This window comes from Heterodontus francisci, chromosome 37 (genome assembly GCF_036365525.1).
Source record: "Heterodontus francisci isolate sHetFra1 chromosome 37, sHetFra1.hap1, whole genome shotgun sequence".
Classification (NCBI taxonomy): Eukaryota; Metazoa; Chordata; class Chondrichthyes; order Heterodontiformes; family Heterodontidae; genus Heterodontus; species Heterodontus francisci.
The window spans coordinates 23,678,518-23,698,171 of record NC_090407.1 but is presented as its reverse complement, the minus strand read 5'-3'; the positions used below and the strand labels follow the sequence as shown (position 1 = coordinate 23,698,171).

The 19,654-nt window shown below is 40.8% G+C and overlaps 1 protein-coding gene across 1 annotated transcript; it reads left to right on the top strand.

The window, feature by feature from the left end:
• Positions 1-857: 857 nt before the first annotated feature.
• Positions 858-19,308, top strand: LOC137351907 (putative beta-lactamase-like 1). Its single transcript, XM_068016783.1, has 7 exons — positions 858-932; positions 4,876-5,020; positions 5,492-5,601; positions 8,195-8,352; positions 12,969-13,216; positions 13,983-14,088; positions 16,883-19,308. Exons 2-7 carry the CDS (start codon positions 4,915-4,917, stop codon positions 17,853-17,855), a joined length of 1,701 nt encoding a protein of 566 aa, XP_067872884.1. The 5' UTR covers positions 858-932; positions 4,876-4,914; the 3' UTR covers positions 17,856-19,308.
• Positions 19,309-19,654: the final 346 nt, after the last annotated feature.

Here is a 19,654-nt window from a genome sequence, read left to right as displayed (position 1 = left end):
AATAAAAACAAGAAATGCTGGAACCACTCAGCAGGTCTGGCAGCATCTGCGGAAGGAGAAGCAGAGTTAACGTTTCGGGTCAGTGACCCTTCTTCGGAACTGGAATCACTTTGGTTCTTTAAATCCCCCTGTGATATTTGGTCTTTAATTCCCATTATTTTTTAAACCTCACTCTTGTGTTTGGTTTTAAGCTCATTTGTTTTCTTTTCTAAACCGGGCTTTGCTTTTATGTTATGTTCCCTGCTGCTGTTACGTTTTTAAACCCCAGTCTTGTGTTTGCTTTTTTAAAGCACACTCTGGTTTCTGTGTTTTAAATCTTGTTCTGATGTTTGTCTCACTGTGACCACTTTTCTAAAAGGCCCCCTGCCCCTTTGTAGATGTCCCTCTGCCCCTGGTGTTTAAAACATTCTAAAACTTGCATATTCTGTAAACAATTACTTTCAAATGAAATTGGAATATTCCAGAATTATGATATTCAAAATATTCTTGCACTGTATTAACAGATTGGTGCAGCATGTATGGTTAGGAAGACACCAGGATCAACTGTTCATTTCTAATATTAATTAAGGGAGCCACAGGCAAAATGCATGATTTCAGATAAAGCATTACTGTAATAACAATAAACCAATATTTTACACATTTTTTTTTCCTTGAGAGATATCTACTCAGACAGAAGTGAATTAAATGGGAGGATTAAAGACTTTGCTTCCCACTTGCAGGTTTAAGACATAAACCCAGGGATTATGACGTCAGGAAAGGAGAATTGAGTTGAGAGAGCAAAGTGCATTGGTAATTCACCATGATCTGAAACTGCCAGAGTCAATGCACTTACAACCTTCCATTACAAATATCGTGTGATCTAAACCTTGTTTCTATGATCTGTTTTTGAAGATATCTTCACCTTGCCACCAACGAGTAAAACACGACATTGGGTGAGTTCCTGTTGTTAGTGACAGGGAAAAATGTGGAAAATAAACGATATTTTCTCATAGCAAGTTAATACTCTAAAAATGCAGCCGTTTGCCACATTGGAAAATCCAGTCATTTGGATCTGAGCGTTAAAAATATGGTCAGCTTTGATAAGAAATGTAGTTACAAAGTGTGATTACACACTGAGTTATGGAACTACAAAATAACAGCGTGTAATAGGTTGGGTGAACAGCTGATGAATGTTCAGGTTTATAAGCAATTTTCTTTAGAGCAATGCACATGATATTCACCTGTTTCATGTATCCAAAGCATAGCTTGTCCTGCAGTCCATTAGCTCCTATGCAGTTGGAGAGATGGAGAGAAATAAAGTCTACGTATTTTACAACACGTGGAAGCCACTGACTTCTACATGAGCCATATGGTGGCAGATATGAGTGGATGCTTAGTTTTTTTAATCCATTGTATCCAATAGGTTTTTTTATAGTGCTAATACTTGTAATATATTTTAAGACAGCTTCCTTCCTAACCTCATCTTGCCTTTACTCAGTGATCTGCACTGTGTACCTTCACCCTTCATCTTAGCTTCTTAATAGTGAAAATAATATGAGTTAAGAAGAATAGTATTGCCTTTAATTGATGTTGTATCTGCTAACTTAAGTAGTTGGAAATTTAATGGTGAAGCTTGGCCTAGTATGGAGCTAGTTTTGGTGAAATCTGTACTTGGCATTCGGTCAGCAGTGTTCAGCTAAAGTTAGTTGCATGGAGGATGGCCGTTGATATTGATGCAGAGGAGGGCCACAATGTTAATTCTCAGTTTGAAACATCGTGGTTATCCAGATGGTTTAAAAGAGCTGGGACTCTGCTTTAGAGAAGGATAAATGTAGGAGTGATTCAATCGAGGTTTATAAGATGATGAAGAGAACAAATTGTGTTCGAGTAGACAGTTTGTCCCAATTAAATATGTTAGGAAGTATCAGGGTCAAAATCTCATGTCATGTAAGGCCAGAACTAGGTTAGATGTCAAGAGGTAGTTCTTTTCCCAGACAACAGTGGACCTCTGGAACTAGCTGCCAGCTTAAGTGGTGGATGCTGGTTAATTGAATTCCTTTACGCAAGAGCTGGGCCTGTTCCTGGTGGAGATCATCTTGTACAAAAGGTAGAGTACTGCATGACATTAATCGGGGCCAGAGTGAATCTCCTGGACTAGCTTTGATTGTCTAACAGGATCTGTGCATCTCCCGGGAGTTCACATGGTTTTAGGTGAATTGAGGAGTGTATATATTGTGATGCACACGGCATCACAGTTGTGTGGGTCCAGCTGGATGGACCAGAGTATCTTTTTCTGTCTGGTCATTGTCCCTATGTTCTCCACAGATTCTGTTACACACAGCTTAGTACCGCTAAATTAGGCTACCTGCTGAAAGGTAGGTATTGTCACTGTGACTCAGAAGAGGGGACCCTTTTTCACATCCTGTGTACTAATGCAATAATGCCCACACACATTTATGCACTCATATAAGTCAAACTAACCAAAAGAATGCATTACAGAACTTTGTACATCAGATTCCTTCATTTTCCTATCTAATATCTATGTAGACAATAGTGAGACCCTGGGATCATAACAGAGATCGCTTGCTTTGCACACCAGCTACTGGAATGCCACCATGCAATGCTTCACTCTTCGAAAGCAAATTGGATACATGCTATTACCAGACTGAGTCTTTGAACAAGTGGTTTTCTTTTCATGAGTTTTTTCTGAGTCAGAAGGTTGTAGGTTCAATGTCCTATTCCAGAGACTTGAGCACAAAAATCTAGGCTAACACTCCAGTGCAGTACTGGGGATTGCTGCACTGTCGGAGGTGCTGTCCTTTGGATAAGATATTAAACCGCGGCCCCATCTGCCCTCTCAGGTGGATACAAAAGATCCCATGACATGATTTCAAAGAGCAGGGAATTTATCCCTGGTGTCCTGGCCAATACTTTTCCCTCAACCAACATCACATAACAGATTATCTGGTCAGTATCACATTGCTGTTTGTGGGAGCTTGCTGGCTGCTGCGATTTCTACATTACAACAGTGACTACACTTCAAAAGTACTAAATTGGTTGGAAAGCACTTTGGGACCTCCTGTGGTCATAAATTCAAGTCTTTTTTTCAGTTTGTATACATGCTGCTGCAAAAATTGCACTTTTGTGTACTTCAGTTTACCCTATAATATGGATAATTTTTTTTTTTATTCATTCATGGGATTTGGGCGTCACTGACCAGGCCAGCATTTATTGCCCATCCCTAATTGCCCTTGAGAAGGTGGTGGTGAGCTGCCTTCTTGAACCGCTGCAGTCCATTTGGGGTAGGTATACCCACAGTGCTGCTAGGAAGGGAGTTCCAGGATTTTGACCCAGCGACAGTGAAGGAACGGCGATATAGTTCCAAGTCAGGATGGTGTGTGACTTGGAGGGGAACTTGCAGGTGGTGGTGTTCCCATGTATTTGCTGCCCTTGTCCTTCTAGTTGGTAGAGGTCACGGGTTTGGAAGGTGCTGTCCAAGGAGCCTTGGTGCATTGCTGCAGTGCATCTTGTAGATGGTACATACTACTGACACTGTGCGTCGGTGGTGGAGGGAGTGAATGTTTGTAGATGGGGTGCTAATCAAGCGGGCTGCTTTGTCCTGGATGGTGTCGAGCTTCTTGAGTGTTGTTGGAGCTGCACCCATCCAGGCAAGTGGAGTGTATTCCATCACACTCCTGACTTGTGCCTTGTAGATGGTGGACAGGCTTCGGGGAGTCAGGAGGTGAGTTACTCGCCTCAGGATTCCTAGTCTCTGACCTGCTCTCGTAGCCATGGTATTTATATGGCTACTCCAGTTCAGTTTCTGGTCAATGGTAGCCCCTAGGATGTTGATAGTGGGGGTCTAGCGATGGTAATGCCGTTGAGTGTAAAGGGGAGATGGCTAGATTCTCTCTTGTTGGAGATGGTCATTGCCTGGCACTTGTGTGGCGCGAATGTTACTTGCCATTTATCAGGCCTAGCCTGGATATTGTTCAGGTCTTGCTGCATTTCTACACGGACTGCTTCAGTATCTGAGGAGTCACGAATGGTGCTGAACATTGTGCAATCATCCGCGAACATCCCCACTTCTGATCTTATGATTGAAGGAAGGTCATTGATGAAGCAGCTGAATTGGATATAGCTGCAGTTCAAATCATGACCTGTCCCACTATATTCCCATTGCAACTACTTCTTTTCATATGTCATGTGTGAGGTGATTGGGTTTCAGTTTCTACAGAAAAATAAATTTGAATTGTGGAATGTGAAAGCACGATTAAAAACTGTGAAATCCTATGTGATGAAAAAGGTTTTTCAGTCACCTTGAACTAGTGGCCCTTTATTCAAACCTGTGTATTATTTTTTGAGTTATCTGCTTTTTAGGATGCGCAAGCTGTTTGTCAGCTGTTCCAACTTTGTAGGTTGGCATATATGAATCAATATTATCACTGGGCACAACTGTCCCATTCATTCATTTTGTGAGAAGTGTTCCTTTCATTCATTTGCATAAGAATTATATGAAGCTGTGCAATGTGCCAGATATGTGCATGCTTGTCCAAATTAAAAAGAGGCTGACTTAAAATTTATCAATCATACACTAGTTCAATGACATGTCAATGACATGTAACAAGTTGACCCTGTGGATTCTGTTTTTCTGCTACACAGTAATGTCAGGCAGGTCTCTGCACTTTATTCTGTTTATGTAGTGAGACTAAAGACTGCTGTGAACTTTTTAACTTGTCAGTAGCAACTAGTTCTGCAAAGCAAGTTCATTTCCAGATTCTATAGGAGTTTCCTTTAGAATTTAGAAATAGCAGGAATGTCATCATCTTAATGTAGTAGTTAGTGATGGAGGACACAATAGGACATGTGCTTATAATCTGTGTACTTGTTTTGCAGCAGTGTGCTGATGGGCAAGGTGTGAAGAAAGGCCTCATTATGGATTTGAAATGGCCGCTTTTTGGAATGGCTTTCTTTATAATTGTCTCCATCATCATGACGTGCTGCTTCGTGTGGCAGTACAAACTTCCAAAGAAAGACGAGAGTAAGTGAAAGGTTTGTCATTACTTGGAACTGAGGTTTACTATCATTCAACTGAGAGGCAGAATGTGCCTTGGTTAATCATCTCATCAGAAAGAAGCACCTCTGACAGTGCAGTGCTCCCTCAGTATTGTACTGGAGTATGCCTAGATTTTTATGTTCAAGTCTCTGGAGTGGGACTATGAACCCACAACCTTCTGACTCAGAAATGAGAGCGCTATCAACTAAGCCACGGTTAACAAACACAATAAGGTACCAATTTCCTGCCCACAGTTGTCTCAGACAGAAAGCCTATGTAACCACTGGGTGTTTTCACTGCCGCTACCTCCATTTGCTCCTCTGCACTCGTGATCTGTCCTTCACCACTGCTCCATCTCAAGCTCAATACTTAATTGAATGAAATATTATGTTCACTAGGAATTTGAATCCTCCAAATGAATCTTCCTCGCTGTGTTATTTTTCTGTTTCATTTCAGGTGAATTTACTCTGTCTAAAGAGCCTAAACCAGTCCAAATGTGCCCCAGGCATCCCAAACCTGTGCCATTGGTACATCCCGTGCCGATTCTAAAAGAAGCCCTAGAAAAGGTTAGTAAATAAAATATTAGTGTGTCTGGCATTTAAAAAAATTGGGAAAACTAGAATTAAGGGCAAGGTTCTGGTCAACTCAGAAATTTTACACCAACTGCTCATCTTTGGGAAGGTGCTCGTTTCTTGGCAGAATAAGTTGAAGGTATTGCCAGAGAGATGCAAATGTAAAGAGAGTGAAAAACGTCTGTACAATAATGGAACCCAATCTGGCATTTTCCAGTAAAAAAATTAGAAGTACAGTTTTAATTAGATGGGGATTTGTTAAATGTGGAAAGAAGTGACTTGAACTTATTAAATTTTTTTTACACAAGAACCTCAGAATTGTTAAAAGTAACATTACAAACTGTTGCGTTGAGAATGATCATTCTGTCAATTACTTTCATGTGTGGCATAGAATAGAACTAGTGCATTATAATGGATCTGTTCTGCAAGTGGAGCTGGTGAGCGAGCAAGTTTAAAAAAAAATATATAGTTCTTCTTAGGATGTGGGCAACACCAGCCTGGCAGCATTTATGGGACATCCCTAGTTCCTTGAGGGCATCAAGCTGCAACCATAGAACATAAGCCTGAAGGAAATGAATCAGTTGGGTTTTCACAACAACCCAGCAGCTTTCATGCTCATGTTCATTCTGCTGCTAACTCGCAAATTACGAAATGTGTTGAGTGCAGTTTCACAACTTGCTGCAGTGGGATTGCTTAGCCCTGTATCACAACCACTAGACCATTGTCCCTGTGGAAGACGCTGTCCAATCAAATTCGTGCATGAAGTTCCTAAGTCTATCTGCTCCTTTACTTCTTTCAAAATTTTACTGTTAAGTGTATGTTTCTTAATATTCCTCCCAAAATATAGAAACTCACATTTTTCCACTTTAAATTTAATTCAATGTCTATTTGCCCAGTGAACTAATCTGTTTATGACTTCCAAAAGTCAACCATGCTTTCTATTTTTGTGCCATCTGTAAATTTTGATATCCTGTAATGAAGTCCAGGACTTTTACTTATACAATGAGAAGAGCATTTATCCCAACATTGATGCCTGGGGAACGTCACTGTTTACATCCCTCCAGTCCCCATAAATCATTAACTAATCACTGCTCTCTTTACTTTCCATTAAAATTTCCAACCATTCTGTCACATTCCGATTACTTCTGTCTGCATTAATTTTATCAGGAATCTCTCCTGTGCAGCATCTTATAAAACGCTTTTTGAAAATGTATATAATCAACTGCATTCCTTCAATACATTCTAACATTTTCTCAAAGGACTCCATTAAATCTTTCAGACTTGAAGTGACAGAGACCTTGTTTGTAAGGGGCAACATCACTTTCCTCGCAGAAAGGAAGCACCAGATGGATGGACCACAGACCTTTTCCTGGGTGACAGGATTCTCAAAATTGAAGAGCCTTGTAGGTGGCAGCTGTGTATTATACAGCTGGTTACATCTGGCCACTGCCTACCTCTAGACATACTGCACTGTTGTCCTTTGGGATGGCTGCCCTGCATTTCCAAACAGGGTATCCCTCCTTACACCCACCAAGTGCTGCTGCAGCAGCTTTATTTTGCCAGCCACAAAACATGTTCTGCACGAACCTATCGCTTGCCCATGGACTTAATTTCATGCCTACATATTGGGTTTGCTTTCCCTTCATTTTTACCTGGTGTTTGTTCCCCTCTTCCCCCACCCCACCCCTTGCCATACAGCCTTTGGCAAGGGCTCAGAAATTATTCTGATTTATTTTGAAGCTTTATAAAGACTGAAAAATATTTGGCTGCCTATTCAGCCTCTACATAGGCATGGGCCTTTAAACTGGAGATACTTACCAGATTTACTCCCTGTTCATTCAGTTAGTTGGTGGTGAAAAGAGCTTAGCTGGCAAAATTGCATGCAGTCAGCACAATGTGCTGTGGGCTCACTTTTCCTTGGCTCAAATTTTTTGGGGGAGCACAGGATTAGGGCTATTTGTGAATGATATGGAGCTGTAACAGTGCTGTTGCTTTGCCAATGACATGAAGCTGTGAATAGATGACAAGTAAAACACAAGATTTATTCTGTAACTGGGTTGAGATATGCCAGATAGACGTTAATTTGGATAATGCAGATAAAAGAAAATATAAGTGTAATATGAAAGGATTCTGATTTTAGTTAGGTTAATGGAACTTTGTGATTAAGATAACATGAAAAAGTCTGTATTGGCAATGACTGATAACTGAAAGGATTGGGGAATATCCATAAATCATTGCTTGAAAGCACCTAGTCAGTGGAAATCATGAAGGGATTTGGTTGGAAAGAATTCAGATAAAGACAGTCAGGAGGAGAGAAGATTGAGGGGAGACATAAGTCTTTAAATAATGAAAGGTAAACACTTAGCAGACATCTTGCTAATATTATATTTAGCCATCAATGGAAATAAAAACGGATGAGATGTAAAACAGGCTGCTGACTCACTATAACCCACTATTGCACAAAGTCAAGATCTACCCCTTTCACTCAGAAGTTATCACATTTCACATTATTACCAAAATAATATTTTGCTTTGTCTTTGAATAATCACAAATAAAAGTTAGGCAAATAATGATTGTCTTTCACCAGGTTGACTTTCTGTTATGTCATCAAATACGTGCAATGAGTCTGCCATCCATTTCAGCCATTGTAATTTATAATGATACTGTGTTGTGGACTGGAAACTTTGGGAAAAAAAATGCATCCGATGAGTTTTCACCTCCACCAAATGAATATACTGCTTACAGGTAACTTTACATATCCTATCTTACACCTTGGGTCAATCTTACTTTCTGGGACAAATGAGTCAGTGAATAATTCATAATTCAGTAAATAAACAATAATAGCAAGGTTCCGGGTTCAAGTCCCATTCCAGGGCTTGAGCATAAAAATTAAGGCAGATACTCCAGTGTGGTACTGAGGCAGTGTTGCACTGTCAAAGGTGTCATCTTTCGGATGAGACATTAAAGCGAGGCCCCAACTGGCTGCTCGGGTATAAGTAAAAGATCCCATGGCACTATTTCGAAGAAGAGTAGGGGAGTTATCCCTGGTGTCCTGACCAATATTTATCCCTCAATCAACACCACAAAAATATATTATCTGGTCATTGTCACATTGCTATTAGTGGGAGTTTGCTGTCTGCAAATTGGCTGCTGTGTTTCCTACATTACAACAGTGATTACACTTGAAAAGTACTTCATTGGCTGTAAAGCACTTTGAGACGTCCAGTGCTCATGAAAAGCACTATATGCATGCAAGTCTTTCATTCTTTCTTTTATAATTCCATGCTGCTTATGAAAGGCACTTTTACCTGTAGCTACGCCATAAGCGTACAGGTGACGTTTAGTTTAGTTTAGTTTAGAGATACAGCACTGAAACAGGCTCTTCGGCCCACCGAGTCTGTGCCAACCATCAACCACCCATTTATTTACAAAAGATTTCATTTCACAAAGCACCAGATAGGTTTAGATGAAGGAGGCCCTTCAGCCCATTGATCTACCAGAAACCAACCCAACCATCTTCTCATTGCAGAACCAGTTGTATCTTAAATGAACCAGTAATGAAGTTTAAGCTATATTTCTTGACAATCCCGCACAGCTGTTGATTACTCCCTGTGTAAAAGAAATGCTTCTGGACATTAATGCAAAACTTGCCCTTTAGAATTCTGAACTTGTGCCTCTTATCCTGTAGCCTTGTTGCATTTAAAACTTATTGTCTGGATTTACTTACTCTGTTTTGTTAATTATCTGACATACAGTGTTCGGGCCAAGATCCAAGTGCAGCTTCACACCTCTATAATGTTCCTTTCATGCCGTTTCTTTTTGAGGTTGAAGAGCCATTATCTCATCAAGTCATTGTAATCTGCTCTGGTTTGTTTGTCTATCCTCATGTTGCTTGGATACAATGATTAGTAATTGCCCCCTGTCATCACCCCCACCCCCGCCACCCACCCCCCCATGTTTCAACTTTGCATCAGCAAGTTCTTTTCCACCCAAATATTCCACATACTTTCAGTTTTTCAGTTGATCAGCTGAAGCTCGTACTTTGGAGCTCTGGAGACAACAATGCACTCTAGCTTGGTGTCATCTGTGAACTTAACAAAGTTGAAGGGAGACATCACATCCAGGCAGTTTGCCAGAGAGAAAATGACAAGAAAAATCCTTGGGTAACATCAATCTCCTATTTCAATTCACTTCCCCTTACAACCACCTTCATTCTCTTTAGGCAGTTACCAATCTACAGTTAACATTTGATTTCCATTGTAGGTAATTTGTAAAGAAATGTTCTCCTTGGAGCAAAGGAGATTGAGGGGAGATTTGATAGAGATGTCCAAGATTATGACAGGTTTAGATAAGGTAGACAAAGAAAAGCTGTTCCCATTGGCTGATGGTACAAGGACTGGGGGGTCCTTGTTTTGGGCAGGGGGGAATGTGAGGAAGAACCTTTTTTTAATGCAGCGAGTGGTAATGACCTGGAACTCATTGCCTACGAGGGTGGTGGAAGAGGAGATGATCAATGATTTTGAAAGAAATTGAGATGGGCACTTGAGGGAAACAAAATTGCAGGGCTACAGGGTTGGAATGGGGAGAATGGGACTGACTGGATTGCTCTACAGAGAGCTGGCATGGACTCAATGGGCTGAATGGCAGCCTCCTGTGTTATAATGACGCCATGTGATGTGGTAAAATTTTTCTTTTTCCTTCTTTTCATTTTCCTCCCTTTCATTTTCCTCCCTTCATTTCTGTGGCCAGGACCTGTTTGCCCCACCAGGTGCATTCTCAGACTATTATGTGCTGTGACTCATGCAGCAATGTGCAATATTATTTCCTGAGGTCCTCTAATTGTCATTCCCAGTGTTACTGAGTAACACTTAATGCATTAAGTACAATAACATTCTGTTTCCTGCATGAGCATTTACCACTGGTAAATGAAGGTGAAAAATCTGAAGATGTTTGCGACAATCACAATAATCATTCTAAAGAGTTTCTGTGGGGTGATACTGCAGACAAAACAGCTAACTGAAGCCAAAGTATAAATGCTGAACTTTGCATTGATTTGAAAGAAATAAGGACTGCAACTGTATCAAAATCATTTCTAAGCATTTCACATGCAATTACTTTGAAATGCTGCAACCATTAGAGAAGGAAAGAACTTGTATTTATATACAGTTGTACCTTTCCCTACCTCAGGGCATCCCTTTTGAGGTGTAATTAGTGTTGTAATGTAGGCAATGCAGTGGCTGATTTGGTCACAGCACAGTGGGTATTGGTTTGAGGGCTAAGTGTTGGCCAGGACACAGGGAGAACATAAGAAATAGGAGCAGGAGTAGGCCATTCAGCCCCTCAAGACTGCCCCGCCATTCAATAAGATCATGGCTGATCTGTCCCAGTCCTCAACTCCTCTTTCGGGCCTGCTCTGCCTAACCCTCAACTCCCCGAGATTTCAAAAATCTATCTACTTCCTCCTTAAACACATTTAGTGACCTAGCCTCCACAACTCTCTTAGTTAGAGAATTCCAGAGATTCACCACCCTCAGAGAGAAGAAATTCCTTCGCATCTCACTTTTAAATGTGTGCCCCCTTATTCTGTAATTATGTCCCCTAGTTCGAGATTCCCCCACCAGTGGGAGCATATTCTCAACATCTACCCTGTCGAGCCCCCTTAAAATCTTATGTGTTTTTATAAGATCACCTCTCATTCTTCTGAACTCTAATGAATAAAGGCCTAACCTGTTTAGCCATTCTTGATAAGACAGCCCCTTCATCCCAGGAATCAGCCTAGTGAACCTTTTCTGAACTGCCTCTTATGCCAGTATATCCTTCTTTAAATAAAGGGACCAAAACTCTATGCAGTACTCCAGATGTGGCCTCATCAACACCCTCTACAGTTGCAACAGGACTTCCCTATTTTTAAACTCTAACCCCCTAGCAATAAAGGCCAATATTCCATTTGCCTTCCTAATTACATGCTGCACCTGAATGCTAACCTTTTGTGTTTCATGCACAAGAACACCCAGATCCCTCTGTACTCCGCTGGTCATCTTTGAATAGTACCATGGGATCATTTATGTCCATCTGAGAGGCCAGATGGGAAATCTAGCCACACAGCAGAGACTTGAGCACATAATCCAGGCTGAGATTTCAGTGCAGAGGTGCTTTGTTTTGGATCAGACATTAGCCAAGGCCCTGTCTGCCCTCTCAGGTGGATGCACAAGGTCTCATGGCATTATGTGAAGGAAAAGATGGGAGTTCTCTTGGTCAATATTTATTCCAACCAACTAAAACAGATTATCTGGTCATTGCTGTTTGTGGGAACTTGCTGTGTGTAATTTGGCTTCTGCATTTTCCTACAGCAGTAACCACACTTCAAAAGTACTTAATCAACTGTAAAGCACTTTGAGACATCCTAAGTCCATGAAAGGTGCTATATAAATTCAAATTCTTTCCTTTTCTCCTTTAAATATGATACTGAAAAGTGTTTGACAGAATGTCTGATGGGACAAGCCACTGGTAAAAGCTGACAACTGCTCAGAAGGAAGTCCTTATATTGTTCTCTTGTGAAGTGCTTGCAGGAAGTGGTAAGCTATGATGTCAGACTGACTCGAACTGTGTAAGTGCATTTCATTTGAATAGAACAGTTTTTAAAACAAAATCAACTGGATTCCAAAGCTCAGTATTAGTAAATGATCCACTAAGGGAACACATGATATTGGGTGCACCCTTACACTGGTACAAGCACACCTGAGCCAAGACATTATTACCTAGAGAGTAGGCTCGCTTATGCTCGTGGTTTCACTGGGTCAGTTGGCAAAGGACTTATCAGAATACCACTCATGGTTGGGAGTGGAAGTAGGAGCATTGTCACCTATACCATTTCTGCTAGGAAATCATTTGAATGATGGGCATGCTGTGACTAACTTGGTTATAGGAGAGAAAGCTTGAGTGGTGGCTCAGAGTCAGGCAAAGGCTATGGTGTCTGTAAAGTGTGAAAAAGGGTGGGAATATAGATATTGTGGCTCTCTTGGACTGTCAGGAGTCGCTCTGAGAATGGTACATATTAACCATGATAGACAACACATTTCGATATCCAGATGCAGTAGCTCTTGTGCCCATGGACACAGATACAGTAGCCAATGCATTGTTAGTGATGTTTGCTCAACTTATGTCCAAATTAGAAGCAAATCCTTTGCCTCCTCATCAGAAGAAAAAGATGGAACAGCAAATGTTAATTCAACTTTGTTTGCACACTTTCATTTTTAAGATTATGTGCTTACAATGAGATTCCTTCTTAAAACCAGTAAATGCGAAACGTTTTGTGGTATCAAATTCAGTGAAAATCTTAAAACAAATTCCTCTTGTTTCAGGATTGCAAGCATTTCCAAGATATTCCCAGCTATAATGCTCTACAAACTATGGCAAGATGGCAAAATTACATCGCTAGATGACCCGTTAACAAAATATGTCAAAAACTTTACAGTTAAAAACCCACTGGGAAACTCAAAAGAAAAAGATCATAAATATGAAACAAGTGGCCTGGTATTTCTTGAGCGAGGAGAAGCCTCTCCAAAAGTATCATCCGTGACATTGAAACGAATGGCCAGTCAGCTGTCAGGTGAGGAAAGTATTTTACAAAATATATTCTGTGAACAAAATATAGATTTAACAGACACAATAACAATTGTTTAGTTAATAATTTTCAAAAGTAACAATGATGTTAGGTTAAGAAATAGAGTTAGCATGAAGTAAGCCAAAGAAGGAGCACAGTTCATAACAAAGCTAGTTATCAACAGATTTGATATATTTGCACCTGTGATGAGTTTTATAAAGCTAGGAACATATTTTGGAAATTTGGTGTGAAATTCAGGAAGTGCCAGAACATCTTCCATCCCTGCAAAGCCTGCTGACCAATGGGGCCAAATTTGCCACATGCTTTCTCAGTGAACTGAGTATCTTAAAGAATTAAGATAGTATCACAAAACATAGAAATTTATAAACATCCTCTGCAAATATGCCAACACACAAACCTTGGTTAAGCTGACAAATAGCTTCAAAAAGCTGACACAACCTCAAAAAGTTGACAATTCAAAAGCAGGCTTCAGTGAAGGCTGATGACCATATGCATTGTCCCAAGGTGACCAATGTACCGATGTATCCAGCAGAAGACCGGGAAACAGCCAAGTAAATTTGGCCCGGTAATATTTAATTATGTGAAGAAATCACGTTTTTTAAAAATGAAATTCTCTTCTTGTCGTCTTTTCACATTCTGCAACTTCCTGATCATGGTTATCACGGCATTCAGTTTGAGATCACTCCTAAAAACTTGTAATTGTTGGCTTTGGGTGCAGAAATATTTAAATCTTGTATGAATTGATTTGCAGGGTTACCCAGGCGACTCAGGTCAACAAGTCTACTATGGGATGGAAATACTGAGATGGCACTGAATCTTCTGCAGGACGATTTACTTGTGGCAGATCCTGGCACAAGGTTTGAGTTCCGCTTTCAACGTTGACCAAAATTAGCATGAAATTTTAAACTTTTTAAGGAATTGTTCCTTGGTTTTTAAAAAAAATTATATTAATGAACCATCCTTATCCAGTATTTCTTTAACCTATACAAATAGTTGATGAAATCTTTCATGAGATTAGCACAAGGACTCTGGCTTCACCTTAAGGAAAACAGTGGGATGAATCTCTCATCAATAACCTCAGGGCGCTTTTAATCTGGTTTCCATCACAAGCAACTGTGCAAAAACTGCCTCAAAATAGATTTGATCGGTATTTTACTGCCACTATAGCTAATCTGCAAAGGCTCCAATGTGATTATACTGACAGACAAATATCCAGTGAGTGTGAGGTGGAACAAGTGTTATGCTTCAACAGTGGGGGTTGCATCCCAGACGGGAGTCGCTGTACACTTATGGTTGATGTCGCAACTAACCCACATCTAAAACTTTGTGCAGAAGAAGTACATTAAAATTAGTCCTCTTTGTCTTAAGAAATTTTCTAAGCTCGACTGGTAGTTACTACGTGCCATTCAGCAAAATGTGCAATGACTCATTGGACTGTAACAGAGCAACACCTGAGAAATGTTGTCAGACCACGCCCGCACCTCGAGGCCTCACCATTAGCGGAAGCAAGTGGGGAAATCGGGACCAGAAATTTGTATCTGTTTACTTAGTAGATTAATTTTACAGTGTGATTTTGGGGGCCTGAAAGCTAGGCTATGCTACCAGCATGTGCGAGCTTTATAGTCAGGGTTATTTTACCCATTAAAACTGGACATATGACTGCTGAGCCTGTTTATTCAAACTCAAAGGTAGGCAGTGGTATTGCATTTGAAGTTTCACTTTTTGGACTGAGAACACTTTGGTATTTCTGCACATAGTGCTTGCTGCCTTTTTGTTCAAGCCTTAGTTTAGCTGGGTTACACTCACACTTACAGTACCACAATCCTGCTCAATCTATACTGTTCCATGACTTGGATAAGGAAGATCACTTCATGTCAGGACACTATCTACAGGTGTAAAGACTCCCTCCGTAACATGAGAACTGCCTGATGGTGCAGTGAGATTCTATAAACCCTGAAGCGATGGTACTTGGAAGATCTTGGAAACCTCTCACCATCATTGTCTCCAAACAATCCCCCAAGACCCAACTTCCAGTCATCATTGCAACCATGTTGGAGGCACAAACCAGTCATTGTACTGGGGTTGGGGGTAACGGGGTGGGCATAAGATGTTTCTGGAGCTCCCAGTTGTTCTGCACAGATGAGAGGCCTTCCCTGATATTGTAGCAAAGGATGGCTTTGCATCTTGTTTTCGAGGGAGGACCCCCTCAAATCTAATCTGCAAGTGCCCGAAGCCTGTGTTCAGTGTCGCTAGGCTGCATTTCCACTGCTGCCTTCTCTGACTAACTTATGTCCTGGGCATCGCCAGTACAAAATCTCCACCTAAAATGTTCCATTATCTCAGGGTGAGTTTCTCAGGGATAGTGGTTGACAGCGAGGGGGTGAATGATGAACTAGGTGATGATGTGGTGGTGAATCCTTGTGCTGCTTCTCCCATCTTGTTCTCCTCCTTGTTCTCCACTGCTCTTTGCTGTCTTGCATCTAGAACAAAAGTATAGGATGATAGGTGAGAAAGTGTGATGGACAATGTAGAAAAATGCCTGTCACTGCGAAATGAATAACAGGAGTTTCCTTGTAAGAGATCTGGCTGTGCTCCCACCATACAGCAGGGAAAAGCAGCAGAAAGTACAGGACACCGAGCCTCTCTCTTTTCTAACAGTCGCAGTATGGGTTGAGTGCCTCCCCAGAAGCGATGTGCCCTCTTCCTTATGAGAGGTCTGGACTTAAATCTCCCTCCATTTCCGCACCCACCCCCCTCCCCCCACCCTCTGCCCCGCCCATGCGCTGCCTTACTCTGGAAATTCAGGTAATTTCTCCTGAAAGAAGAATGTAAACAGTGTGAAATGCACACAAAATCCTATTCAACACATGAAGTCAGCATGCAAACTGAAGGGAATGATAGGAGTCGGAAGGAACTAAGCATGGGGAGGGAGCATCCAAAGGAACACCTGTGAGTGAAGGTACCTGCTAGGTGAAGGATGGGACGTTGGCTGACTGGTGTACTAAGCAGCCCCGTAAAATAATGGGTGAACACGGTGTGGACAAAGAGTGATATACCTTCAAACCACCATCTGAAAACCTAGCTGCTTTATGTTTTAGTTCTGATTGTGTTGCTTCTAGAGCCACTCATCCCGACCCTCTGCCCCACTTCATAAAATTCCCTGCTGCTCTCCCCAGGACAATTGTTGATGGAACTTATGTCCCTATGCTGCCCAGCAATATTTATATTAGTTGGCTTTGGTATTTCTGATGGATTCAGCCATGAGTCAGTCAGTGGTTAGAATCTCCATTCTGCCGTATTTTCAGCCGTGATCGGGGACCCATGTATTTGTCACTGAGGAATAAAGATTGTTGGACTTTCAGAAACAATTTAAGAGAATTGGGGAAACCTGGTGGCCTTATTAAATAATCAGTGACAAATTTACATAAGTAGCTCATATTCTAAATGTGAATTTATGGCAAAGAAATGGCACATAAAAATCACAACAGAAAGTGCATGCAAACATATGTTTTTAATATATTGTAGGTAATAAAAGATGCTACATAATTTCAGTTCTATTTAATGAGTTTACGTAAGGAAACAAAATGTGCAAAACCAATCACTAGACGTGTTAAGATAGTTGAGTGACAATGACTATTCTGTCTTTCTTAGATGTCATTACAGTAATTTGGCATTTTCCCTCCTGGCTCACATTCTGGCCAATAAAGTTGCTGGATCAGAGTATCAACGCTGGATTACCGAGAATATTTTAACTAAAATAGGATTGGAGCACACTGGCTTTGAGTTTACACACTCAGTCCGTTCCCAGTTAGCTGTCGGTGTTTACAGCAATGGTCAACCAGCAACGCTTTACGACCTTGGCTGGTACCGACCCTCTGGTCAAATGTATTCAACTGCTGCGGATCTGGCTAAATTGGCTATGCTGCTTTTGGGAGCCGTTCACAAACATCTTCTGGAGCCTGACACCATAAAAATGATGCTTACTCCAGTGTTCAGGTGTGCTGAGGATTACTTTGCCAGCAAAACTGGAACGCCATGGGAAATCAATGAATTATTTGGTTATGATATTATTAAAAAAGATGGTGACTTGGATGGTTACTCTGCTACATTCTCCCTGGTTCCTAAACTCAAATTAGGATTCATTATTTTGATGGCAGGTTCCCGACCCCAAGAGAAAGACTTGACTACAGGAGTTTATAATTATCTAATACCTGCAATGGAGTCTGCGTTTCGACAAAGTGACAGGGTTCTTTCTCCGCCTCCCCGCTCTAAGCCTTATGTCGGTTACTATACGTTTGCAAACTTGACCTTTTACGAGATAAAAAAAGATAAGAATGGAATATTAGTGATGCAGCAGTTTGGCCCTCATATTGAAAAGTTGATACCTGAGCGATATAGGACTATTAAGCTATGTTATTTAGAAGAGAGGGTATTTCAAATTGTATTTGAAAAAGAATATCCATGTGTCTTGAAATTCAGCACAGCTTCAGTGTCACTTGAAGCTCAAGATGGACAGCTGTTTAATTTTTTTCAGTTCAATAAGAAAGGCCTATCAACTGGTTTTGATGCTCCGGGTCTTAATACATATAATATCCTCCGCATTAGTCGGAAACCAAGATTTTAAAATTTGGCAACAGTTTGTGGAGCGATTTTAGGAGCATTTGAAAAGCCTTTTGATTTATAGATTTAAGAATATGAAAAATTCTGGAACAAGGAAAGAGCCATTTGACCCATCAAGCCTTCTCCGTGCAGCGACCGTTTATGATTGCTCTATCATGAGCTACCACCAGATGTTGAGCCCCTACTTTATGGAACACTATGGCTGGGAGTTTCCTCGGAGCTGCTCCCATTTCCCTGGTGTGACTTCTAGTGAGGTTATAGTGCAAAGCAACAGAAACTCCTAGGAAATTCCCAGCCTGTGTTTCTTCAGTTTTCTCCTCAAGATATTCTGTTAAAATCTTTATAACCTTCAAGCATCCTTCTCAAGAGATATCAGTCTGGTTCCCTTTTTAAGTTGTCACTTGATCCTGAATCAACTACCATCTCTGGGGGTCTGTTCCAAGTAGACAGCAAATGAACACTCCCAATGAGCATAAATGTTCTTTTTGTGTTTGTCTTTTAATGTAATTTTGTTCTGGAAGGTAATTCAGAATACATAGTAAAATGGTTTGGTTTTAAATACTACTCCTTATAGTGTACCTCTGGCTACATGAGAATCAAGTCCATTCCCAGTTGTGCTGGTGTCCTCACTTGTAATGGTCAGCACATTTTCATTGCTAGCATCAGACTAAAAGTAATTTTCTTAAGTACGTCACAGGCAACAAGCAACTCCACACTTTGCTGTACATATCTCAGCTACACTGTAATATGGTAATGCTTTAGGCAAAAGAAAATCATTGTCTGCTTATCTAGCCTATCCTCTCAAACCTCCCATCAGACTTCTTACTAATTACCCTGAATCCTGATTGCCAACAGGAATTCATCCAATTCTCTTTTAAGCCTGATGTGAATTTCTGTTTGACTCTGCTGGTAACCATGCCCATGTTTCTACCAACCTCCTGTGAAAAATAAATGTTGCCTAATTTCTTAATTTCTTTTGATACCGTTAATGCTAAATTGTGTTCCCTAATCATTAAATTCTGTGCCTGACAGAAGTTGTTTCTGGATTTAATTTCTTTGTATCCCTGAAAATGTTAAGGACCTTATCAAGTCCTCACTCATTCTCCTGTCCGCAAGAGAGTAAAGTCCCTGAGTAGCCAATTTTTTCCTCTTAAATCAGCTCTCGAAGTTCAGGATTTCCTCTAACTCCATATCTTTGTTGTGATGTGGAGACCTAAGCTGAATCAAGTACTTCTGATGAAATCTCACCAGGGAGAGATAAAGCACCCCTGCGCGATCCCAACATTTTACTTGATTTCTGAACTGCCTGCGAAAACTGAACTGGCATTTTTAACGAACTAAATTTAAGAACTATCTTGTGTTTATCTAGTGCATTTCATGTCCTTGGGACATCACAGCTGATATAACTGTTATAATGTAAGCACCATAATCCACCAGAATTGTGCTGGTTTCCTACTCTGTTACCTCAAACACTTTAGCATTAAATATGTAGTCTGTGATCTTGAGTTTTCGACATAGTCATAACTTTACACTTGTCTCTGTTGAGCTCCATGTCCAGCTCCCTTTTAATATCAAACAGTGGTTTGCAACATTGGTCATTGCACACAGTTCAGTGTTGTTTGCAATTTTGGTCAACGCTCTCTTTTCTAAGTTACTTATATAAATGTTGCAAACAACACCGATCCCTGTGCAAATCCGATGGCCTGTCTCCCTACACACCATCGTCCAGCGATGCACCAATTCAGCCTAATAATTTACCAATAACCCATGGGTTTGAACCTTGTCTGCTATGTGCAATGCTGT

Excerpts from the sequence above, each read along its gene's own strand:
- LOC137351907 (XM_068016783.1), top strand. The coding sequence starts at position 4,915 with ATGGATTTGAAATGGCCGCTTTTTGGAATGGCTTTCTTTATAATTGTC. Across the intron at positions 5,021-5,491 it reads ACTTCCAAAGAAAGACGAGA|GTGAATTTACTCTGTCTAAA; the intron begins GTAAGTGAAAGG and ends GTTTCATTTCAG. Across the intron at positions 13,217-13,982 it reads AATGGCCAGTCAGCTGTCAG|GGTTACCCAGGCGACTCAGG; the intron begins GTGAGGAAAGTA and ends ATTGATTTGCAG.